General features: G+C 61.2%; 1 protein-coding gene across 1 annotated transcript in view; it reads right to left on the bottom strand.

The window, feature by feature from the left end:
• Nucleotides 1–25,466, bottom strand: part of PRDM16 (PR/SET domain 16) — a 212,774-nt gene that overhangs the window by 19,334 nt on the left and 167,974 nt on the right. Inside the window, exons 5-13 of the mRNA XM_040645533.1 lie at nt 24,034–24,036; nt 21,133–21,235; nt 15,113–15,323; nt 13,168–13,315; nt 12,556–12,709; nt 6,224–7,640; nt 3,514–3,598; nt 699–868; nt 35–112 (exon numbers count right to left, since the gene is read on the bottom strand). Coding sequence (XP_040501467.1) covers nt 35–112; nt 699–868; nt 3,514–3,598; nt 6,224–7,640; nt 12,556–12,709; nt 13,168–13,315; nt 15,113–15,323; nt 21,133–21,235; nt 24,034–24,036 — 2,369 coding nt within the window. The remainder of the gene's footprint in view (nt 1–34; nt 113–698; nt 869–3,513; nt 3,599–6,223; nt 7,641–12,555; nt 12,710–13,167; nt 13,316–15,112; nt 15,324–21,132; nt 21,236–24,033; nt 24,037–25,466) is intronic.

Below are 25,466 nucleotides of genomic sequence, written 5' to 3'. Positions count from 1 at the left end.
GCCCCCCCCCCCCCGCCATGGGGCGGGCTCCTACCTGTATGGCTGCTCCCCCGTGTGTGTCCTCAGGTGTCTCGTGAGGTTTGCTGATCGGGGGAAGATCTTGCCACAGTACCTGGGGTGGAGGGATGGGGTGACCATGAGGCAGTCGTACTGCCGCAGACTCGGGCGCCCGTATGCTTTCCTGACGTGGTTCCTCCAACTCTGGGGCTAGGGCCCGAGGCCCCACACCTGGGGGGCAGGTGGGCTTGCCGACTCCGGCCTGCTTGGGTGTGCCTGTTCCCTGAGCAGCCTGAGGACCGCTGAGCTGGCTTGGACCGGCTAGGACAGGCTCATACAGCTGGGGACGGACACGGTGCGTGTCTCCCCCAGGCCTGGGCTTTCCACCTGACTCCCAGAGCCTCGGTTAACTGCTGACCAGCCACCCTCGGCTTTGGGCCGTCCGGGTTCTGACCGGCTAGGTTAGGGCTGCGTTTCCTCATGCTCACGGGAACACCGCCTAGTGGGGCAGGGGACATGAAGCCCACGCACGATGGGCCATCGGTGAATGACCGCCATCGGTGAATGGACCATTTATTGCCACTACGCCGTGTTGTGGCTGTGATGTTTTTTCTAGGAAGCCCAGGCTCACAGCCACGGCGTGGCACCTGTGGTCACCTGGCCAGGGCCACCCCACCAGCCCGCCTCGTGCCCCGCCTCACCTGCAGGTGTAGCGCTCCTTGCCCTTCCTGAGGATGGGGTCAGACAGCGTGGGGGGCGGGGACCGGAAGTTGAAGGGGTGGTGGGGGAGGGGCTGCAGGGAGCTGCCCGAGTCCGCCTTCATGGCCGCGAAGCTCTCCAGCTTGTCTGTCATGGTCTCGATGGCTGACATCTGCCGGCAGGAGAGCGGGAGAGATGGTGGGACCCCCTGAGGAGGCTGGCCCCAGCCCCCGGGCACCTGAGGGTCCCCCGGGACTGGGCATGTCACCCGCTGGACCAGGACCAGAAGCTCCTGTGGGCTTCAGGCTGTGGGTGGAACCAGCCGTCTCCAGAGCTTTTCGGCCACGCGGTGGATACTTTCACTTCCTGTGGCCAGCCCTGCACCTGTCCTTCCCTGGAAGCCCTGTGTCAGCCCAGGGCCCAGGCTAAGGGAGCCAGAACCAACCTTCGCCAGCCTGACTCTCTGCCTGGCTGGGGCATGCGGGGTGGGGCGCAGGCTCCGGCCTCGCGGCATCATGTCCCCTGATCTGGAAACCCCCCAGCACCGTCCTGCTGTCCTGACCCTGGCCAGCACTCCTGGAGGGTTAGCTTCGTTTAAAGACAGAATCACATCCTGCTTTTCTCTTCTCTTCTCTCTCTCTCTTTATGTCTTTCCCTCTCTTCTCTTCTCCCTCTCTCTGTCTGTCTTTCTCCCTCTCTCGAAATAAGACAGCTCCCTGTGTCCCAGGTTAAAAGCGGCCACAGGTCTAGGCAGCGCCATCTGGTGGCAGTGGGCCATAATTGCAGGCAAAGTTCTCCGGGAATCCAACAGCCTAGGGCCAGAAGCTGCTAACTGAACCTGAGAGGAGGATGCCCATGTGCCAGGGACATGGTGACATGGACCAGAGGGGCCACTTCTCCAGGCCTCGGAGATGCCAAGGGCTTGCTTGGTGAGGATTCGGGGGTGCGTCCCTGGCCATTTCCACCTGGTGGGCAGAGTTGTGGTTGCAGCCCCAGATAGCACCTGTCCCCAAGGGCTTGAGGTTTGGGGACAAGACAGGGCAGGGAGCTGCTGTTCTGCTGTCCTTCCCCTGGGGAATGCCTGTGCCGTCCTCAGACACACGATGCTGCCCGCCGTGCACTGCCAGCCCTGTCCCCGCTGACGGGCAGATGGCTTGGCTGCGGCCCCTCCACGGCCGAGACGATGGGGACCCCCGTGCAAGCACGCTGCCCACCTGGCTCTGTGTCTCAGTTTTAGCCGAAGTCGTGAAAGGTTCTGGAACTCTCCACACAGAGACTCCTTGGAGCTCCAGAGGCAGTGAGGGGCCGTGGCCCGCCCTGCACCCCAGGGGCTGCACACACGCGTGTCAGGCCTCCCAAACCAAAGGCCCCCGCAAAGTCCTGCCTGGCACCTGGCCACCGTGGGCTGATGTCATCATTAGGAGTGACCCTGTACTTTGTACAGCCATCCGTCATCATGCCTGAGTGATGGCCTGACCTCAGACCACTTAATTAGGTGACTTCCCAGTCCTTCTCCCCTTCCCCTGCCCTGCGCTCTGGTCCATGGGCAGGCATGGGGGTGGCAGGGCTCAGGGGGAGCGGGCAGGAGGGACAATGGGCAGCCGGCCCCCTGCCAGGCCTCCCCTCCTCAGGCCTGGGTGGGTCTGGCTGAGGCCCCTGCAGGTCCGGCTGGTGCTCCGCCTGATCAGATATTCCCGGCCGAGCTCCCGCACAAACACAAACACAGGATACGCCTGGCGGGCTGGTCGGCTTTTTCCAGCCTGACCCGAGGAAAATCAGGGGAAGTTATTAAGCAAAGCCCATGGCCCCAGCGAAACAATGGGAGGCCCTAAGTTTAGCTGTGAACCCAGGCAGGGGGCAGGTTTCACAAACCGGCGGTGTGTGTCCAAGGTGGGAAACACCGAGAAAGAGAACAATGCCCCGGGCTGGAGTCTGGCTCAGGCCATCCCACAGTTCAGCTCCCAGGACCCCCAGTGGGTGGGGGAGGCTGGGCCCAAGGAGGGAGCACAGGTGGGCCCTCGGGCAGGAGATGGGGAGCCTCTGCCCAGCTCTGCTGCTCATCCCCACGTCTGCGGTGTCTCTGCACCTGCATCCTGGGGGAACAAGGCCGGCGGGGTGTGGACAGGAGTGCCTGCCAGCGGGGTGTGTGGCCACTGCCCAGACTTGGGGGTTCTCTTTCCCAGACCCCCAGCCTTAGTCTTGGCAGACAGCCCCCGCCCCTCCAAGCAGCCCTGGGGGAGGGGCTCGTCTTGCCCACCACCTCCTGGGACCCTTTGTCCTTGGAGCCAGTCCGTCTGCTTCTGCCCTGTTCCCCGCCCCTCCCCCCTGTACACCCCCACCCCGTGCTCAGACCCCTGTGCTCATGGTCCTACGTAAGTGCCTGCCCACACCCATGCCTCCCGCGTCCATCCCTTCCATTCCAAGGTCTCGGACTCCTGCACCTGGCTTTCGCCCACTGCCTTGTTGATGCTCACGGCCCCTCCGAGAGCCTGCGCTGTGGGTCAGCAAGTGCCCCCATGGTCTGGGGTCTTTGCCCACCTCCGAGGGACCCACGGGGCTGCCCCACAGAGCACCACCCTCCTTCCTCACCCGTCCTGGCCCTTCTCACCCTCTTCGGCCTTGTGGTGACCCGTAGGGGCTGCAGGGAGAGAACCCCCCTGGGCATCTGACGGGCGGAGAAGCTGAGGCCCACCTGGATGAACGCTCAGGGCCCGTCCCCTGCGGAGGCCTGCCTGCCTGGGCAGCCCGGAAGGAGACCCCAGAATGGGGGTCCCAAGGTCGCTCTCCTGGCCAGCTTGGCCCCCCCGTGGGTCTTACCTGGGGGTGGAAGAGCAGCGGGGACGGCCGCAGGTATTTCTCCTTCAGGACTCCCACGGGGTCCGTCACCTTCCGCTTCTCTACCCTGCTGGACAACAACACAGAGGGTTACGGACCTCACCGAGCTGCCCGGGGCTGCACAGGGACGGTGCCCACCTGTGCCCCACCAGTCACGAGGCGGGGCTCACCTGGCACTGTGTCTCACCTGACAGTGGTGAGGGTGTCATGACAGAGCCCACCCACTCACTCCACGGCCTCTGAGCCTGCCACCTGCCTGAACGCTCGCTCCACGTCCTCTTCATGCTTCCCATCACCACACCCAGTTCTGGACCCACGCAAGTGTCCCCAGACTCCCCCAAGCCCCCCAGCTTTCATCCAAGGGGTTCCCGGGGCCTCCCTACGGCTGCCAGGTAGGGTCTACCTAAACACTCACAATGGCTGCTGGAGAGGACAATTCTAGAACATTTCCCAAATGCTGGTGACAACTTTGCTCATCACAGAGCAAGCGGAGGAAGGGGCCGGGGCGGCTCCTGAGATCCCTCCACGCTGCGTCTCCCAGCAACGCCAGCCTATCTCCTCGCGGGGTAGAGAATCATAAAGTGCCTTCTGGGGAAACCCGCCACTTCTCCACCCGCAGACACGGACCCTTTGTGCACACCCCACACCAGCCGCTCCCGTTTGGTCCATGCGAGGGCCGGCTGCCCACCAGGCCCGGCTGGGACAGCGACCAAAGCAGGATGGGGGGATGGCGCGAGGAGAGGAGCACAGGCAGCGGGGAGATGGTGCAGCCCCCCGGGGAGCATCCCCCGCAGGGAACCCCGTAGGACCCCCAGCCTGGCCCAGGAGGGAGAGAATGAGGGGTGTAGGGGTCCCTCCTTGACAGGGAGTGTTGGTTGTGTGGGAAGTTGGCTGGGAGGGCATCTTGCTCTGAAGGGCCTCCCCAGGGCTCCATTCAAAGCTGGGCCGTGTGGGACTCGGCTTTTCAGTGAGACGAGCCTGCAACAGGGGGACCCGCATGGGAGGGGTGTGCGGGGTCTGAGTTCCTTGAACCTGGGGGACGGAGGATGGCGGGTTATGTGTGTGAAGGGTGAGCGGGATCTGGGGGCTGGCCTGCGGGGACGGTGCGGGGTTTTGCTGGAGTCACCCAGGAGCGGTGGAGGGCCCTGACCGGCCCTAGGGCTCAGCCTGTTTGTGGGCAGTTGTGGTCACCCACAGCTTGGCCTGGGGATAGGCCTTCAAACGCTGCTCGTGCTTGTCTATCTTGATGGGCTTGGGGGTGCGGGAAGACGATGTGGGGCTAACCTGCACACAGACATCTTGCTCGTGTCTGCGGGCAAAGTTGGGGCCCAGGCATCCCCTCCCTCAGCCCATGGACCCTAGATCCAAAGGCCAGAGTCGGGGACACGCCGGGTCTCAGAGGACCCCTGAGAGGATGTGCCCTTCTCGGCCTCACCATGTGTTCTTCCAGCTACCAGAAAAAGGCCCATGGCCCTGAACAAGGTGAGAGGGGCAGAGGGACGGAGTGCGGGCCTGAGGAGAGGGCAGGGAGGTCAGGGACAGAGCGGCAGGACATTAACTGAGAGCCTGCTGATTCCAGCTGTGCGGCCAGAGCGGAAGTTCCCTTGTCTCGGCCTCTGGTCACTGTCTCGTCCTCTGCACAAGGGCTGCGCATCCCATGGGGCACTCTGGGCCACACCCAGGGGCCCGGAGAGTCTTATTTCACGGTCAGGCACTCCCTAGGCCTTTGGCGACCACGTTTGCCCAGAAAGCTACGGAGCAGCTTTGGCAGCTGAAAGTCACGGCTCCTCTGCAAGCCTCTGCTCAACTCTCTTGAACCATCTACGGATGGTGCGTTCTGAAAGAAACACCTAGAGGCGTGTTCCCTGTCTCCCCTGATGATGATGTCAGGCCCTAGCAGGAAATAGGACGGGCTGCTCACACAGGCGGCCAGGGCCACAGGGGCTGAGTGCAGAGGGCAGGACCCGAGACTAGCCTGGCCTCCCCCTGCCTGGCAGCTGTCTTGCTCTGACATCATTCTCTGAAAGTTCCACGTGCACCTTCAGCGGATCTGGGCTCCTCACCTGCACACCCACCACCAGGCTGCAGCTGGCCCCTTGGGGAACACAGGCCACGTGCTCCCGTGCTCCCTGAACACTGGGTGTACATGCACGTGTGTCTGCACATGGGCCTCTGTCCCACACAGGCACGGCCTGAGCCCTGCCATGGTGCCCAGGCACGGTACCCGCACCTCCAGGCCTCCTGCCCAAGGCCCATGATGAGCACAGCCCTCTCTCCTCAAGGCTCAGCTGCCCAGCACCTGCAGGATGTGTGTGATGGGGGTCGGACCCCTCCCACCTAACGAACCCACCCGATCAAAGCCTGCCCAGAGACTGGGAAGGGGGGTTAAAATGGCCCTTCACTGGGAGGGCTATCAGAGAGGTGGGTGTGCTCATGGTTCGCAAACCTTCCTCCTCCTCCCCCGCCTCTTCCTCCCCCCTGGAGACCAGTGGCTCTCCCCTGGGCCACCAGGGTGGCCTCAGGGAAGTGCAGGCACTGGGAGCAGGGAAAGTTTTGCAGGAGGCAGAGTTGGTCCAGAGAAGACGGCTGGAGACAGAGGGGAGCCAGCGTGGGGTTTGAGGGAAGGCTGGGGGGTTCCCAGCAGGGTTGAGGCCCCTTTGGGAGAGCAGGTGAAGGCGGGGCGTGTTAATACCTGTAGATGGGGTCCATGAAAAAGGGTGACGGCTTGGCGTAGTGCAGGGAGGGCTGCTGGGGCAGCTGCGCCGGGCACACCTTGGGCAGCCCCTCCCCGGCCCCCAGCTTGCGCTCCCCGTAGATGTGGTTCTTGCGGGGCTCCCGCCCCCCTCCGTTCTGGCTGGCTCGGGCGCGGCTGCCAATGCTCAGGTCCAGCGGCTGCTCCTCCCCGGACGCCGGGGCCGGGGGTGCCTTGGGCACGGGCAGCACAGGCTTTGCCTCTTTTGGTTTGGTGGTGAGGTCGAAGGGGGACTCGGCGCTGGGGCCGCCCACCTTGAGGGCGTCCCGGGGCGACCTTGGCTCGGCCTTGACCAGCAAGTTGTGGGCGAGAGAGCGGTCCGCGAAGGGGCAGAGGGCTGGGGGGAAGTTGGGCAGGAACTGGAAGGGGAAGACGGAGTGGTAGGGCAGCGAGCCCAGCTTCTTCTCCTGCATGCCCACGAAGCCGGGGCCAAAGTACTTCTCCGCGATGGAGGCGATGGCCTTGATGGAGTCGCCCGCGGCGCCCGAGGCCGCCAGCAGCTGCTCGTCGGGGGGCGGGAAGAAGGCGTGCTGGGAGTAGAAGACGGGCACCTCGCCCACGCTGTTCGGGGCCCCCGGGGGTGCTGTGCCGCCCCCGCACTCGGGCTTGCCCTCCGCCACCTTGCTCTTGTCCTTGGCCTTGTCCCGGTCACTGTCCACGTCGCTGTCCAGGTCCGAGCCCGTGCCCGTGGTGGTGTCCAGGTCGGTCCCCGTGGTGGTGTTGACGTCCTCGAAGTCACTGCCGTCCGACATATCGCTGCCCCTCGTCTTGAGCTTCTCGGCGTAGGAGTCCTCCAGGCGACGCTCAAACTTGTCCTCAGGCCCTGCGGCGGCCGTGGCGCCCTGGCCGCTGTTGCCGACGGCGGAGACGAGGGGCAGCGCCGGGTTCCCCAGGGGGCTGGGGAGCTTGGCGTCCTGGGTGTGGTTCAGGGGGCTCTTGAGCAGCGGCGTGGGAGGTAGCAAAGGTGGCCGGGGGTACAGGGACGGAGGGAAGATGCCCGGGAAGCCTGGAGCGAGCGCGGGGAAGGCGGGGGGTGCCGCCGAGAAGGGCAGGCTGCCCGGGTGCGGCCTGGACGGGAAGTACTCGTTGAAGCCCAGGCTGGCGTGGTTGAGGTTGGGGGGGGGCTTCGCCTTGTCCATCATGGGGCTGGGGGTCAAGGGCAGGCCCGGGGCGAAGATGCCGCCCGGCGTGTAATGGTTCTTGCCCTCACAGAAGCGTCGGTGCTTGTTGAGGGAGGAGGTAGTGCTGAACATCTGCCCGCAGTCCTTGCACTTGATCTGCGTGCGGCAGTCGGCGTGCATCCGCTTGTGCCGGCACAGGTTGGAGAACTGCGTGTAGGACTTGTGGCAGACCTCACCTAAAACATCAGCAGAGAGCAAACAGACACAATATGAAATTACCGGGAAACCCTGCGGGGGAGGGGGGCTGGGCGCTGCGGCCCCTGAGACCTGGAGCCGTCTGTGCCGGTGTACGTGCGCACACGTGTGTCTATGTGCGTGTGCACACATTACAGTGTACGTGTGCATGCCGGTGTGTGCGTGTATGTCTGCATGCTTGCTTGCATGTATGGGCACGTGTGTGTGCACGTGTGGGTGTGCACATTTATGTGTCTGCACACAGGCTCGCGTGCGTGTACATGTACCCACGAGCACACGCGTGTGCAGGCATGTGTAGGTGTGTACGTGTACCTGTGGGCACATGTGTGTATGTGTGTCATGAGTGTGCACACACCTGAATTTCGCGTGTGTGCTGTGTCTGCATGTGTGCGTGTCTGCACGTGTGCCTGCCTGCGTGTGCACACACATATGTGTGTGTGTGTGCATTCTACCCTGGGGCTGGGCTCCGGGGACGAGCAGACTGCTGAGGACCACCTGTGCCTTCCCACTTGGACAGCTCTCAGCTCCCTCAACCTTCCCCATCGGAAGCTGTTCTCCCCGGGAGTGTCTGCAACAGCCCAGGGTGGGCGAAGCCGTGGTGTGCAGTCACGTGTGCACCTGCTCCGGCCCCCCGAGCTTCCCGCCACTCCCCGTCCCCCTCAGGGGCACTGTCCCAGCAGGGCCGAGAGGAAACACCAATGGCCAGACTAACTCTCCTGCTTTCTGTCCAGGGAGAGGGGCCTCAGGGATGACCTGCCCACTCAGGGGATTCTTACTCAAGGAGTCTGGGCTTGGGAGCACGGTGCCCGGGGGCGTGCGGTGGTCTGGGCCTGGCTTGAAGCTGGGAGTGGGAGCGAAGCCAGCCAGGGCCGTGCGGAGAGGGGCTGGCTCCGTGTTTAAGGAAAGTGAGGCCTCTCCGGATTGGGATGAAGAAGCAGAGCTGGGCTTAGGCTCATGGGCACTGGCCGCTGCTCTTGACGGGAGGGGGCGGGGCCAGCGGGGCCGGACACCAGGACCCAGGGGCCTGGGGACCCCGCCTCGCCATTTCCCCCACGGCCTGTGAGTTGAGTGTCGTCAGTGAATCACCAGCTTTTCTTTCTTCTCTTGTTTTTCTAACCAGAAAGGGAGGAACACACACACACACACACACACACACACCCCTCTCTCGGCAGGACAATTTGCTTCCTAAACGCAGCCTGGTGGAAACAATGGATCCAGCCTGTTTCTTGTTGGCCACAAATCCTGACTGCCCGGTGTCCCGCTATTCCCGCCGGTGCTCTGGCCCCACGGTCCCGAGTTCCTTCGGCACAGTATCTATTTATATTAAGAGCCTTGCCTTCCCATCGTCCGTGCGGTGGGACGTTTTCAAGGCTGAGGGGGGTGAGTACGGCCTCATCAGATCAAATTGGCTGTCTTTGGGAGGCGGCTCATTCAGAGGTGCCAGCCACGGAGCCGGTCTATAAATACACAGCTTGCCCACCCGGCCTCGGGGGAGCCAGGCCCTTCCTCAGCTCGGGCCTCACTGGCCAAACACGTGACTCCTCGCTGCACCCCCGGCTCAGCTCGCCAGGGCCTGGCTCGTGGCTGCTGCCGACCTGAGCTTGGAAATTGGCTTTGACCAGGCCCCCCACCTGCGGCAGCTTCCAGAAGGGCCCCTGGGTCAGCAGCACGCCTGGTCATGGGGAGCCTGGGACCCTCAGCGCCCACCCTTCCACTCATAAGATGGAGAGGTCTGGCGGAAATGCTGGGGCTACAGAGAGACCTCCGGGAGACCGCTCTCCCGCACACCCCAGCACACACCCCAGCTCCCTGGTGCATGAGGCGCCGCTGGGAAGGAACGCTGCCTCGGCTGTGTGCTCAGCGAGGGAAGGGCTCGGGGGCTTCTAGCCGGGTTTTTGCACACATCCGAGTGTGCCACGAGTGCACCCAGGTGGCTGCCGTCTGTGCACACTAGTGATGGTGTCTCCGTGAGCCTGCGCCCTCCGAGCCACCCAGAGGGGCCGGGATGTGTGCACCCGCACCACTTGTTTGCAGCGCTGCTTTTCTGAGCCCAGCACGGCCGTCTACTGTGGCCGTGGCTTGAGGGATGTGCAAAATCACATTTCCCACGTCCACTTTCTGAAATCCATGCCGCCCTGTCTGAACGACATGTCCACACAGGCCACCTGGCCATGCTTGCCATTTTCTCTTTAGCTTCACCCTTTAGCCAAAAGCTGAGACACCCAGGTGAGCGTGAGGCAAGGGCGGGAGCTGGAGGGTGTGCCCAGAGGGGCCGGGCTGCCTATGCTTTGCTCGTCCACACGAGGGGTCTGTGAGCCGTGGAAACAGTGGGCTCAGACCCAGGCACAGCACGATGGTTCCTGGAACTTACGTTATTACACACGCTCCATGGAGACTTCACAGAACTTTGGGTCTAGGTGCCCAGAAAGGTCATGACTTTTGAACCTAGGGGCACAATTTCCTGCTCCCACACTCACTTCAAAACCCCAGGCTGCTATTTGACGCCCCACAGTGGGACTGCCTGGGGCCCTCACGCACGGAAAGCAGGACACACATCTCTCTGGTCCCCGTCAGAGCCTCCGGCCCCCACCCCCACCAGCTCGCTGCTTCCTGACCCCTCCCAGAGGCAACAGGCCCTGCGGCGCCACTGCTCACGGTCTCTCTCTAGAACCTGCTAGTGACTGGGGGCGGGGCGTGTGACCCAGAACACTGGTGTCTGGGTCATCTCCGGCAGGGCACTGGAAGCGTGGGCTGGGGACAGCGGGCAGGAGGAGGGCACAGCCCCAGCCACGCAACAAAGGCCTGACCAGCCAGTCAGTGGGGCCCCTTTGGGGCAGGTGTCCTGCACTCGAACAGCACCAGGAAACTACCCCAAGCCCCAAGCCCCAGGCCCCAAGCGCCCAGTTACTCCTCCCACTGATGCCACGGGGCCCGACGGGTTCCAGCCTCCCAGCCCAGCTCAGGGGCCAGGCCTGGGCGACAATCCACGCTCTGCAGCATGGCCATGAGCCCCTGGTCACTTAATGTCCATGAGCCTCGGTTTCCTTCTCTGCCAGGCCCTTGCATGGTAGGATTTTTGAAGTATGCTACGAGAGTGTGTGTGGATGCCGACTCTGCACAGTCCGTGTGAACAACCCCGCACAATGTCCCGTGAGATGATGACTCAGCGCAATTCATGTGATGACCCCTGCATGACCTCGTGCGGAAATGACCTCGCATGACCTCGTGCGGATGATGACCCCACATGACCTCGTGCGGATGATGACCCTGCATGACCTCGTGCGGTTGATGACCCCGCATGACCTCGTGTGGATGATGACCCCGCATGACCTCGTGTGGTTGATGACCCCGCATGACCTCGTGTGGTTGATGACCCTGCATGACCTTGTGTGGATCATGACCCCTGTGACCTCGTGTGGATCATGACCCCGCATGACCTCGTGTGGATGATGACCCCGCATGACCTCGTGTGGACGATGACCCCGCATGACCTCGTGTGGACGATGACCCCGCATGACCTCGTGTGGTTGATGACCCCGCATGACCTCGTGTGGACGATGACCTTGCATGACCTCGTGTGGATGATGACCCCACGTGACCTCGTGTGGATGATGACCCCACATGACCTCGTGTGGATGATGACCCCGCATGACCTCGTGTGGATGATGACTCCGCATGACCTCGTGTGGACGATGACCTTGCATGACCTCGTGTGGATCATGACCCCTGTGACCTCGTGTGGATGATGACCCCGCATGACCTTGTGTGGTTGATGACCCCGCATGACCTCGTGTGGATGATGACCCCGCATGACCTCGTGTGGATGATGACCCCGCATGACCTCGTGTGGATGATGAAGTGCAAGTCACATGAAATGATGGCTTAGCGCAATCTTGTATGACTAAGGCAGCACACTGCTAGGTAGAGAGGAATCTTCTGTGGCTTCCAAACTCACTGAGAATAAGAGTCATGCCCCTGCACTGGCTCACATGGTCCCCAAGACCTGACCCTTGTGACCTCTGTCCACTCTTCTATTACTCCCCCTCACTGACTCCCCCAAACATGCAGGCCTCAAGGCCTCAGTGCTGCCAGTCCCCATCCAGAGCACCCCTGCCCTGCAGGTGCCCCTCAGCTCACACCTGCCCATCCAGATCTCTGCTGGAACGCCTTTTGTTTGACCAGCTGTCCTGGCTCCCGCGGTATTTACAGGACCAGCACCCACCTGGGCCACCCTGAGCCCTTGGAGAGCCTCTTAACCCCGTGCCACCACCTCTAGGCTGATAGGCTGGTCCCACGTGCCGTTTCTGCTCATATGGCTTAGCCTCTGTCTCCTGCACTGCACGTAAGCGTTATGACGACAGGGGCATTTATAGCGGCCCCTGCTGCCCGGACAGGGCAGGCTATACCGGCTGGGCTCCCCAAAGGCTGCTGTGAGGGTGAGCAGAGCTCAGTGTCACTGGGGTTTCCGTGCCTCCCAGAGCCCAGGCTGGGGTGTGAGTATAGGGGAGAGTAGAGAGAACGGGGGTGTGGTGGGCTGCTGGCTCCTTCTGCAGAACCCAGGACTGCTGAAACGGTCCTTCCCCACCTCCTACCCCCCACGTTTGGCGGCTGTAGGGGTAAGCGAGGGGGAGGAACCAAGCAGAGCAGGAGGGGAAAACGAGGCCACAGCAAGAGAGAGATGGGTCACAAGATGAGCAGGTGCGGCCGAGCAAAGTGGTGAAGAGGCGGTGCCAGGAGGGTGTCCAGGGCCTGGGCTTCACCTGGCAGAGGTTTCTGAGCAAGCAGGGGTCCTGCGAATGGGAGAGCCCAGGGATTTCATGCCTTGGCCTGACCTCCGAGCGACCCCCCACGGAGGCCAGTGGGGGGGCGGGGGGGCCAGGCTGGAGGACCACTTACATATGAAAGGTTTGACGGTGCTGTGAATGTGCTTGTGCTGCTTGAGGCCCGAGGACGTGGCGAACGTCTTCCCGCAGTCGGGGCAGGCGTGAGCACGGGCTCCGACGTGCTGCGAGCGGATGTGGCGCTGTAGGTTGCTGGGGTCGGTGAACACCTGGGGGACAGACACCCTAGCTTGCTCCCTGTTCACCCAGTTCTGGCCGCTGGGGGGTGCTGCTCTGTTCCTTGCACCAAACCTGGCCCGGAGGTTGTCTCTGCTGTCAGGGTGACCCCCCAGATGACCTCAAGTGAGCTGCCGAGCCTCCCCCCAGACTCTGTGTCTTCAACAATCATTCCTGGGGGAGCTGCGGCCAGGATGCTTGCAGCGGGAGCTCAGAACGCGTTTTTAGGCCGAAGGGCTCTGACACGCTGGCAGGGGCAGGAGCCCCCCACGGAGAGGACAGCGTCTGATCTCCCCGGCCTCCTCCCTAGCTGTGTGACCTGGCGCGCTTCCTCCTTCCCCGGTAGACGGAAGCACCTGAAGGACTGCAGGTGTCTTATGGACTCTGCACACTTCATCTGCATTTTGGGGGGGGGGCGCGGGCGGGAGCAGCAGGTGCGTGTGCATGTTACCTTCACGCAGTTCTCACATTCGAAGCGCTTGCCGCTGTCATGGGACATCTGGTGGCGGATGAGGTTGGACTTCCAGTTGAAGGCCTTGGGACACTGGTCACACTTGTACTCCCGTTCCTCTGTGTGCACAACCATGTGCTGCTCCAGGCTGCATGCGGACGGGGGACATGAGTCACCGGGGGCCTGCCTGCTTGCCCACTGCCTAGAGCCCCTCAGCCTCCCCCATGCCCTGCCCCACCCCGCTCAGAGATGAGAGTGAGTCCTGGCAGCGGGTCTGTCCACCTCCTCTATGGACAGGTCAACAGGATGGAGGGGCAGAGGCGGCCCTCCCACAGCACACGGGGAGGAAGCGGTGCCTGCACAAAGCTCAGGCCCTCATCCAAGACCACTCCTCCAGGCAGCCAGAGGCAGGGCAGGACCCCAGCTTACAATGCCTGGCTGCTCTTCAAGATGACCTTGACCTTGAGGCTAACCTTGGGCCTCGGAAAAGGGGTGCAGAAGCTTCCGACACTGCCATGAGCCCCAGAGTGGGGGCGGGATGGAGAAAACCCAAGGCCACCCCTGGCCTCCCCACCACGCACACACCAAGGAGGTGGGCTGGGGGTGAGTGGGTGGGTCTCCAATGGCGGCGTGATAAGGTGGGGAGAGCCCAGCTGTTGGGCAGGGGCGGCTGCACTTGGATGAAGGCGCAGCTCCTGACCCCCTCCTCTCGGGGGACGTCCTGTTTCCCCTCCTGTCCCAGGTGTGACCGTTAATCTCCGTGAGCAAAGCAGCAATACATCACGGCCCGTTAATTACGGGGCCCAGCCATCCATTTACATCAGAAACGCTTGGTCCTTGAGCACTGGCAGATTGTATCTTTTTCCCTGTTGTTAATTGTGATTTATGTGTTTATGTAAAGAAAACACGGACCCTCTTGAGCAGTGCTTACCGCCGAGGGCCTCAGTCGGGATTTGCCCAAACGCTTATTTTCTCAGTCATCTGTTCAGGGCGGAGGGTTTCCCATCCCCAGGGATGCCACGGTGGGATTGGCGTCCGGTTCCCAGCAATACCAGAGCCACTTAGTGACCTGATGGGGTTTTACTCTGACCTTGCGAGGCTGTGCTAGAGACATTCTCAGAGGCTGGAGGAGGGGCCCACCTTGGAAAAGTCTTCAGGCTTTCCTGGAGCACTAGGACCCCAGTCCTGGCTCTCTCCCTATAAAGCCCAGAAGGCTCATCTTTCCTAGGGGTTCCCATGGGTCCTCAGGGCCCCCACGTCCTAGGGGAGGGCCAGCTTGTGCCTGTCCTAGGCTGACTGTGTCCAGCTGTCACGCGGCAGACCTGGCACACTGCGCCCACATCTGTGAAGTCTCCCAGGACAGGCGGGTTCCATCCATGGGGAGCAGAGACCTGTGCCTGGGGTGGGGGATAAGGGACCCCTGGGTGGTCCCTCCAGCTCCTGCTCACCGGGTGAGGAGTCCCGTGTGTCCAGAGAGTCAGGTCACTCCACGGAGCCCTGGGCAGCAGGGTGCTGCCACCCGCCCCCCCAATCCTGGTCTTGGATCCTGCTTCAGAATTCTCACATCTTGGGTCTGGCCTGCATCTCTCACTCCCCTCCTAGGCTGTCTCCACAGCTGAGCCCTGCCTGCAGAATGGTGGGGCTGGCGATGTCTCTACCGGGCCACTTGTGGATCTTGTAGGGGTGCGGGGCTCGGAACAGGGGCCTGGCCTTCACAGCCAGAGCCAGGATTCCCTGTGGCCAGCACCACCAGCTCCCGGGCCTACTCCGTCCCTGATGCCGGATGAGTGCGGGTGCCTGTCCCCGAGCTGTGCCACACCAGAGGGGGCCCTTGTCTCCACCTGTCCCTGGAACTGTCCGTGTGTCAGTGTGGACAGGGCTGGTTGGCTCCGGGGGACTGGGGGCTGGGGGGGCGGGGCAGGCCGGGGAGGGGGAGGGGCGGCACCTGTACTTGCTGGGGAACATCCGCTCGCAGTCCTTGCACTCGTGGGCCTGCTCGCCACCCCCGCCGCCGAGCCCCTCCGGCTTGAGCTCGTCGCCCAGACCCTCATAGAGCGGGGCCCCCACGGAACCGCACGCGTACTTCTTGTGACGCCGCAGGTCCGGCTTGGACTGGAAGAGCTCGTCGCAGGCGTCACAGCGGAACGTGGGCTCCTCTGCTAGGGAGAGAGGAGGGGAGGTGGGTGGGGAGCACGAGTCGGGGCCCAGGCCCCGGGCCCGTGAAGGGGTGCGGGGGGCCTCCGGGCCTTGCCTCCCACACTGGCTGTTCCCGCTCCTGCTTCCTTCCTGCCCCCACCTCCCTGGACCTAGGTGTGGCTGCCCCAGGGAGCTGGGGACTGCGGGGACCCCGTGTCTGCATCATCAGAACCCCCGAGAGGCCCTGGGCCCCACCCCGCATGGCAGAAGGCCACCCTGGGCTTGCGAAGGCCCTGCACTGGGGAGCAGAGGAGGAAGCTGGCGAGCGCTTTGTTTATGAATTAGGAGAAAACACGCGGCAGAGCTCTAATGCATCTCATAAATTACTGTCGTCAAGGTCAAACGAATTAAAAGGGGGGCAGCTATTATTAAGTTTACGAGGCGGCATCCTGACCACCGTGCCAAGCCAAACAGTCAGCTCAAAGCCATAAATTTCCCTGGGGAGACGACCTCTGGGCCCATCCCCAGGCCCCACCCCAGCGACGGCTGAACAGTAGCTTCTCCCCAGAGCGGGCGCCCCCTTCCTGCCCGAGGCGGGGAGTAAACATGTGCAATAAAAGCTCTTGCACTAATGGATTGAAAGGTGTGCGCGTGTGTGCTTGTAGCGAGTGTGGGAATGCACGTGTGCTTGTGCACAGGCGTGGAACTGTGTACGTGTGCGTCTGTGTGTGCACAGGCGTGCAGCTGTGAAAAAGTGTGTGTGCGCGGGTGTGCACGTGTGTTCACGTGCACGTGTGTGCGTGTGCACGTGCTTCTGCATGTGGCTCCATGTGTGAACATGTATGTCGCCGCATGCGTTCACGTGCACATGCGTGTGCGTGGGCGCTAGGGCAGGTGTGCCTGCTGTGTGACGCGTGCACTTACATTGCACATCTGAATGCATGTTTCCGTGCACACGCCTGTGCATTTCCTTGCCATATGCTCGTGGGTGCGCACGTTATGCACACACATTGGTGTGCACGGCTGCCCGTGTGTCACACGTGTTGAGTGTGAATGCGTCAGTGCATATATGTATGTGTGAGTGTGTATACACGTGTGCATGTCTGTGCGACTGTGAATGTGTGTTTGAGAATGCGTCTGAGTATGAGCATGTGTGCACGTGCAGAACTGAGCCCTAGCGACCTTGGACTGACTGATGACCGGAATGGCCTGACCCTGAGGGATGTCGAAGCCAAGGAGGCAGGGAGATGGGGGGGCAGGAAGAAGGGGGTGCCCTCTGCCTCCTCCCGTGTCAGAGAGACCACCGTAACTGGGTGCCAAGGAGCGAGTTGGGAGATTTGCAGCCTGCACAGGGTTTAGGGGAGAGCCCGGCGGGAGCGAGGACCTCCTGCTCACGACTAGAAGCTTCCCTGAGTCTAATGGGGGAGGTGCCATTCCCATTTCTGGTCATACCCGGCATCTCCACCGGTGGGCACCCGGATACCCCCCCGCTCCCTGACACTACGGGGCAGACTCCATGGGAGCTGGCTCTGGGGTGCCCCTGGCTGGACCTCCGGGGCTTGGATGACACCCTCGGAAGCACAAACATGACCTCTGTTCCCATCTGTGCATGGAGGTGGATATCTGGGTGCCAGGGAAGGGCTCTGCGGCAGGGCTGGGCGGCTCCAGCGCTGGTCCAGGCGCCTGGCCGGCTCAGTGTGGACAGCCTGTCGTCAAGGAAGTGTTCGATTGGAGGAATACACACAAATGGGGAAAAGCGGCTCACACTGAGTCTGGCAGTCAAGTGATAACACCCAGGCCCTCACTGGGGCTGAGAGCATGGGTTTGGGCCTCTGGGACTTGGAAGTCTCTGCCCATAACATCTCCCAGAAAGGCCGCCCCGGAGCTTGCCCTGGACTCAAGCTGAGCTGCAAAATGGATGGGAGGGAGGCAAGGCCAGCCTGTCCACGCAAACCCCAGACACGGGGCAGGAGGAACGGGAGCGGTGGGGCCCACAGCCGCCTGGAGCGCCAAGGCAGAGAAGATTCTGAAACAAAAGCCATCTGAGCACTGGGCCGGTCCCCAGGTAGCGGGGTGGAATGCCAGGCACCAAGCCCAGGGAGAACGCACATCACGAAATAATCACCCCGCGAGTCTACACAGCGTCGCCTTTGAAGCGGAATTCGAGCGTGCGACCCCTTCAAGAGAGATGTCTCCTGGAAAATAACGCGAACAGCCGTGGAGACACTCGAGGTTTCGGGAGCCCGCACACAGCCAGCGCTGTGCGAGGAGCCGCGTGCTGTTCGCGCATCCAAGGCATCCACGCCCACCCAGGAGGACACTCTTTTTCTGCCTCCTCGAAGACTGGGAAACAGAGGCCGGGACGCACAGACAGGAGGTGGCAGAGCTGTGTAACTGGAGCTGGGGCACCGGGCGGGGCCCGGGAAGTGGGGTGGCAGAGTCCCAGCTTCCCGCGAGGGGCCCGGAAGAGCACCAAACGTGGCGTGTGAGCTTGGAATGGCCTGGCTTTCCCCCGCAGGCCCTCCTCATCTTTAGAAATGTGGATTTCCTCTACATCTGAGGACCGAGAACACCATCTCAGAACGGAGCCGGATGCATCGACCCCACACAACTGCCCCTGTGGGTTTGTTCTGACTTCCTGGGGCCCTCCCACCACCACCGGCGCCGCGAGTGAGTTCGAAATGCCAGTTTGAAGTTTACTCTTTCTGGACCCAACTGGGAACAGCCACAGAAGTTGAAATGTGAAAACAAAGACAAGAAGAAAGGCCAACCCCACCCGTCCATACCACCGACCAACTTACTTTCTCAGTTTCGATCTGGAATTTGGACTTAAAATGAAAACTGAGCCTGATTTCTCGCCCTGATGGCATCTGAGGACGTCCCGAGGCCATGAAACAGATGGAGGAGATACGTGTGGCCCTCCTCCCCTGCCCCCTCATCCCCGCACGGACCCAAGTTCGCCCCGGGTGAAGGATGGAGCTGGGGCCGGCCGTGGGTGAGCCCCCCCTCCCCGTGCGGTGGTGTGGACAAGTGTCCCAGCATCCTCCACACAGGTAAGGCGGGCACGCAGCAGCCACGCCGAGGGCTCGCTGGGTGCGCCACGAAGGATGCGCACAGCCCGTGTGGTTCCACTGCCCCGCACGGTAATTCCACATTAACAAAATACTGAAAGAATATGCTACATTCCGGTTATATAATGTTACATTGTATGACACGGTACTGCAGCAGACCATGTTGTCCTATTATGTTATGTTATGTTATAATCCGTCTCATATGCTCCGTACGCAAGTCACTGCACCCTCTTGACTTTTTATGGAGGGGGGAAAGTTAACCATTTGGAGCCTTTCTCCAAAGAAAAGCATATTTGAATGGAAATGATTTTCTTTATTTTCTCCCAAGAGCAAGGAGCTTTCCTGAAAGAGAAATCTTTCCCCTCTCCGCTGAGAGTAAAAACAAAATAAAAAGTCGCTGGAACTAATGAATCCGAAAGTGGCTTCCCTCTGCTCTGAGTCACTTGCAGGGAAATTGGAAGCGCGTTTCTTTACAAAGCTCCAGCTTTGAAAGAGCATTCCCAGGCTCAGACCCGCAGGCCCGGCACGCGCTGCCCCCGGCCGGCTGGCGACCCGGGGCCTCCGTTTCTTCCGCGATACCTGAACGTTGTTCCCCCCGGAAAGGCCCCTGCCCCCAGCGCAGCACACAAAAATCGTGATTCGAGACTGAACTCCTTTCCTCTGAATCTGGGGGCGGGGGGGAGTCCGTGGGGGCCGCGGGCTGGGGCAGAAGCTCCAGGTTCTCCCCAGAGCAGACCGGACCCAGGAGTGCCAGCCTGAGGTGGCGTGTGTCAGGTCTGCGCCTGGCTGTCTATCTGAAGTTCCGTCAGCAACTTTCCATGGCAGACCAGGAATGTAACAGAAAAATACATGAGTGCCTAATGGCTTCAGAGAGCCGAGGGGGACACAATTATGCGGCGTGTACATGCTAATCTACCAGACTGAGGCTCAAAGGCGCTGGAGAGCCCACTCCAAATTCCCGCCGTGATAAGGGGCCTCTGCGTTTAGCTGGGGCTGGGATAAAAGATTTTTTATGATAATTATCTTAGTGAGGAACATTTTTGCATTTTCTTTCTGTGTGATTCGGAGTTTAGCCGGGGGGGGCGGCTGTTGGGGGGCAAGGGGGTGACCGCGACAGCAGAGAGCATGAAAAGTCAGACATTTGATGCTGGACTATTATGTGTGGAAAGCAATTAGCCCACAAACGTTTGATGAATTATTAGGGAAATGTGGACCCAGTGCATTTGAGATCTGGGGCCGGGGCTGGGGGTGGTGGTGGTGGATAGCAATCAAGGTTTTTAAAACCTTTTGGAAGAAAGAAGTTTCATTATAGAAACGAAATCTCCTCGCACGCTCCCCTGAGGTGCGTGGGTTTATCTTCCCAAGTTCTGAGCTACCTGAGCTCCATAGGTCTTTTCAACAATTGTTTTAAGGAAAATGAGACCATCCCCGCACGACCCAGACCTCAGCCATTTATTTTCCTTTTCTCGACGGCCTAATTAAAACCAAACTCCAGAGGCACGTACAGATGGGACCCGGCTCTGCGGCCTCCAGTACGGCAGCTCAGAGACACGGGCCGCGTGCAGGGAGGACCCTCACTGCCGGGCCACGCTCAGGGATCGAAAGGGTAAATTAAGGCAGAGATCTCTGCGTCTGTCCCGGGCCCAGCCACGGCCGCTCCCTCACGTGACATTATTAGAGGAACTTGCGGTAAGTGGCGTTAATCATTAAGCCTCTGTGCCTTCGAGGGGGGGAAAGAAAGACAGGAAGGGGAAAACCAACCTCCCTCCTGCTCCAGCGAGAGTGGAATCGCCAGCCCCCGCCGGGAGGGTCTTGTTCCAAGAAAAGACACCGTGTGCTCAGTGGTGGCACGCAGAGAGTTAATGGACAGCCCTCTACTGCCAACACAGCGCTCCTCGGATGGACGTGAACACGGTTCCAGAACCCCAAGGTGAATGGCACATTGCTTCACAATGTGGATGAAGGAAAATAAATCTACGTTTCAGAAATCCTAGCGTCTTTGCAGCAGGAATTTTTCTATCGTCCTCTGAGATGCACTCGGGTGTGGATGAGGGAGGGGGGAGCGAGCCCGCTGGACAAGCACCGAGGGACGCGTCAGGAGCGACGGGCAGTGGGAATGCTTTCTGCACAAGTCGGAGGAGCTCCACCGTCATCCCTGCCCCTGGGGGACCCCCTTAGCCCGGTCTCACGGGCATTGTCTTGGCCAACTCATCCTTAGACATTGTTCTCCACGACACAGATAATGTAACATGTGTTCCCCCTCGCGAAACCAGTTTTCCCTAACGTTTCTCTCGGACTTCTGCTGTTGACTACAGACAGACATTGCTCTCAAGACATACACGCCGTCACTGCCCTCTCCTACATGAGCCCCAAAGTCTCCCATGGCTCTGGAGGGCGACGGTTTCCAAGCAGCAAAACTTCATTTTTTGTTTTTGTTTTGTTTTTTTGTTTTTGTTTTTTTTAAGTACTGGGGAGAGCAAACCATGCGGCTGCTGATAATAATAATATAGTTAAAAAAAAATCCCCCGGGGATTCTATGACAACAGATACAAGGCCACACGACACCGTTCGCTCAGATTGTCTGCAGTGCTATCTTGAATGTGGCGTGTGGCCCGTATAACCCACAGATGGAACAAGCACGATGCTTCGGCTGGGAGGTTGTGAGGGGGGCTGGGGCAGGAGCCCAGGAGCGCGGCCCCTGGCATGCGGTGTGATGTGATGGGAGGCCTCAGGAGCTCCTGCCGGGCGGGGGGCTTACCATCCAGACCGGGGGGCACCGTCCCCAGGGAGTACGCGCCTTCCTTCACGTGCACCAGCAGCTCCTCCCCAGGCTCGATGTCCTTGATGACTTTATAATAAATCTAGGACGGAAAAGCAGAGAGAAGGGGTGAGAGCGGCCGTCCTTGCTGCTCAGAGCCACACTGGGCACACGCAGGCAACACTGCTCCTCGCCGGGGCCGGCCCGCTGGCCCCTGGACCTGCATACTCATGGCTGCTAGGGGGTTCTCCTCTGGAACTTTGTAGAATATTCTCAGAAGGACTGGAGGCCCTTTAATTTGTTTCATCCAGTTGTTGGATATTGGTAAAGGGGATGCAAGCTGAAATCAGTGAAGATGAACCCCAAAGTTCCCAGGCAGGGCGTGTCCCAGTGGACGTCTCAGGGAGGGTGGCTCTTTTCATCCGGGAGCAGGGCCTGGCTCCCCTTCTCAGTGTGTATGCTAGACGCCCTTTGCTGCTGGGGGTGGGGTGGCTTGGGGTCTAGAGGGGGTCGAAAGTGAATCTGCATGTTTTGAAATTGGGCCACGAGCTCAGACAGAGGCTCCGTGGGCCAGCGCAGCAGACTGGCAGTCTCACACGAGCGTGGACTCCGTTCGCAAGGGAAGGCAGAGGGGCACATGTGCCTGCAGCAAGCTCGGTGCCCAGCAGCCATTGGGGTCTAGATGGGGGTGCCCCTGAAGACACAGGGGACTCAGGGCAGGTCTTGCAGCCCGGAGCAACAGACCCTGAGGTCGAGGGGAGGTGATGTGGTATGTCCAGCCTCAACACTCCGAGTAGCTCTGCAGTTTGCTGACACATGCCTGGAAAAGTGGCTGCCTGCCCTGGAGGTGTGGCCAAGATTGGAAAACGCTACGGCAAAGAAGGGCACCAGGACAGGCTCGTTTGGGATGGCACCCAGGAAACAGGCTGCAAAGGCCTGGGTGACTGTGAGAGAGGACTGGGTCTCCTCTGCCCGGGACGCCCCACCCTCTCTGCAGAGCAGTGATACAGGTCCTGCGGGGGGGCAGGCACCAGCTCCTCACACGAGTGGGGCTTCTACACCAGGGATCGTGCATCTCAAGTCCAGAAATGCCAAACAGCCAACCCACTGCCTGCCACCCTGGGTCTCTATCCAGTTAACAGTAACCAAAGTGCTTCCAGGAGTCCGAAGGCCCGGCCATGGGGCTGACCGGGAGGCCAGAAAAAGACCAAGACAATTCCATCTGCCCTGGGAAATGCAGGGGTCCCGGCTTCTCCAGGCTGATCCCCCCCAGAGGCCCTCCGGCACTGCCCTCCTTGTGGAGGACCTGGGGGTGAGGGATCAGGCCAGACCGTCTGGCAGCAGCGGGACGTGGTTCGGACACCCACGGACTGAGCTGGGCAGGCGGCCCGCAGGCCACTCCTGCCCCTCCTGCCCCTCCCTTCACCCCCAGGCCCTGGGAAACATCCGGAAGGCTGAGCTTCCTCCTCCCTTGTCGGACCCCTTTTCCCTTCCACAGGCCACGTCCGTGTGGACTCCCTCACGAACCGCCTGTCCTGACTCACCCCAGAACAGCAGTAGGGAGCTCCCGAAAGGACACACAGAGCCGCACTGGGTCCCCAGCGGTCACCTGGATTTACTGCCAGGCCGCGAGCTTCCTCTCCCCTGTACTCGGTAATTTTATTTGGCAATTGTTCTCAGATACATTGTGAAATTAGTGAAAAGATTTTAAAATGGAGAATCGAATCTGAACCTCATTAACTTTTGTAATTAAGGCAATTGTCAAGATCCCAGTTTTGTATCATTTTATCTAAAAAATGACAGTGGCCAAATACTCGTTTTACAAAACTCAGACCTGAGCCGCTGTGTTTCAAAACGGGATCCAGGCCCTACGGGGGCGCCCCCACGAAGCCCGGGAAGCCCAAGCCGCTGCTTCGGCTGCTCATTCCTCGGCAGGGGTAGCTCCCTTCCATCTGCCAACGCGCTCAGCGGGCGTGCAGGCTGGGGCCGGGCTGGGGCCAGAGGAGGGTCCGTGGCCGGGTTCCCGAGGGGCCCCGTTAGAGGGCAATGGGGCCCGCCCGCTGCCGCGTCCCTCCCGAGGCCCCGCTCTGACCTGGAGTCCCGCTCCGCGTGCGAGGCTCCTATGGCCGCGTCCTCCCTCCGGCCGGGCTGCTGGGCTCCTATTCGGGCCGGCCGGGGCTGGCGGGGGGCTGGGCGCGGCCCGCCTCCCCTCTCCGCCTCCCTGTCCGACCCCCTCGGAGGGCCACCCGGCCTCCGGGGACCCCCCACCCTCCTCACCCCCCTCCCCGAGTGCCGCTGGCTCTCCTGGGACCCCCCACCCTGGCTCTGAGGGCCACCGGACCTCCTGGAATCCCCCACCCAGATCCAAGGCCGCCTAGGTCCCCGCCCCCACACCCCTCCCAGCTTCGAGGGCTGCCCAGTCTTGCCGGGACCCCTCTGCAGCCCCCACCCGCACTCCCAGGCTGCCTGGCCTCCCAGGGACACACGCTCCAGCTGCCGGCTGGAACCCCGAGCTGGAACCACGGAGCAGAGGGAGGGTCTAGTGCTCTTGGCTGTGGGGAGCAGTTTTGTGCACAGCGGGCACCCCCTCCCCAGCCCAGGACCTGCAAGACAGCCCTCCAGGCACCTGGCAGGGCTGGAGCGCAGGACACCAGGGCAGTGGCCCGCTGCCGTGGCGGCCTGGACTTTGAGCGGCAGACGGAATTAATCGCTATTAGTGCTAATTGCAGGGCTAGGCCTGGTGGGGGGCGGGGGTGTCCCCAACCTGCCTCCACCTGGAAGGGGGGCCGGGAGGTGAACAGGAATCAGCTTGAACTTTCCCGAACTCTGTGGTGCGGCCACTGCCGAGGTCAGGGAGGTGTGAGGGTGACTCCGGTGCACACGAAAGCCGGGTGTTTTTACGACCTGTTCCCACTGGCACAAAGGCCTTATCAGCCAGACTCGCGGAGAAAGTCACGGTTCCAGGTCCGCAGGCTCTGCCGACTTCCCGGGACAAAGGCCGGCTTCAGTGGGACTGAGGCCTGGGCGGCTCCTGGCCTCTGGGGCGTTACAAATTGTGCATTTACTATGCTGAGCCTTTAACACCTGATTCCTGAAGCCCCTTCAAAATTCCTGACGTGGATTGGTAAGCTCCCTTCCACTGTGTGCCCCGCAGCGGGCCGGCGTCTCGGAGGGGCTGAGTGCTAGAGTTTCCACGGGGTGGGGCGGGGCGGGTCCGTTCCTCCAGGAAACAGAGACCCTCCCCTCTGATGCCAGCTCAGCCGCGGGGAAGGGAACGAGGTCTGTGGAGGTGACAGCACCCAAGAGCCCACGGCTTTCCCCCACAATCTGCAGCGCCCAGGCTCCTGAGACCCTGTCTCCGGGTTCCGGGTGTGCGGCTGGGCAAGGCCCAGCTGGGACCTTCCGTCTGGTTTCAGGATCTGAGAGCTGGGGAAGCCACAACAGCTGAGTTCACGGGAGCCTATCCACGTCTGCTCTTCAAGAGCTTTCAAAGGAACGAAGCCAAACAGATGGGGTCTGAAGTCAGGTCCTTGTTTCAAAGTCTCAGGCTCTTCTCGAGGACGGCGGCTCCACCGCGTGTGGGCGAACCACACCAAACCCGAGTCCTCCGCACGACTGTGCTCTTCCCCTCTGTCCCTCTCCCGAACAGGGAGGCCGCTCCTCGCAGGTGGACGGAGCTCCAGGACAAATCAGCGGCTATGTTCTCAACAGCAGGCGGGGAGACTGCCTGAGAGGAGCTGGGTTTCACACAGGCCCTTCCGAATGTCACTGTCGCCTTAACGACATTCTTTGAGACCAGGTATTTCCCGTTTACAATGGCTGCCAGTTTTGGCCACTTTCTCAGTTTGTTTTTTAAATATCAAACCTACTCACAAGGGTAGATACTGTTGTTGAATATGAGCAGTTCAGTTCCACGATTTTCATTCCTACTTAGTCTTAGAATCTTCGGAGCGGACACGTTTCTCGGAAGCATGAAGGTGGCCAAGCGCTCCCTGCTTCCGCCAGCGCGAGAAGCGATCAAGGAGAGTTTCAGAACACGGGCGAAATCTCCTACAGCGCGTTTCTCTGTCCGTCCTGGATTCGGAAACTGGGCTGGAATCTGTGGAAGCTTCTGCTGTGCTATGTGAGGGCCTTTTCACGAGAGACAAGCGCCCAGCGAGGGGACTCAGAGTGGCCTGTCCGGACGGAGGGCCCTGGTCTTCGGGCATCTTTGTCTTTCGGGAAGCCCTGACGAGGCCAGGTGGGTCCCGTGCTGCCTCACCGCTGCGAGGACTCTGGAAATGCTGCTGTATGTCCTCACTCGGGGTGCCCACACGTGGGCCGTCTGTGCCCGG

Source organism: Ursus maritimus, unplaced genomic scaffold (genome assembly GCF_017311325.1).
Source record: "Ursus maritimus isolate PB19 unplaced genomic scaffold, ASM1731132v1 scaffold_32, whole genome shotgun sequence".
NCBI lineage: Eukaryota > Metazoa > Chordata > Mammalia > Carnivora > Ursidae > Ursus > Ursus maritimus.
Note: the sequence above shows the minus strand (reverse complement) of the source record. Positions and strands in the feature narration are given on the sequence as shown.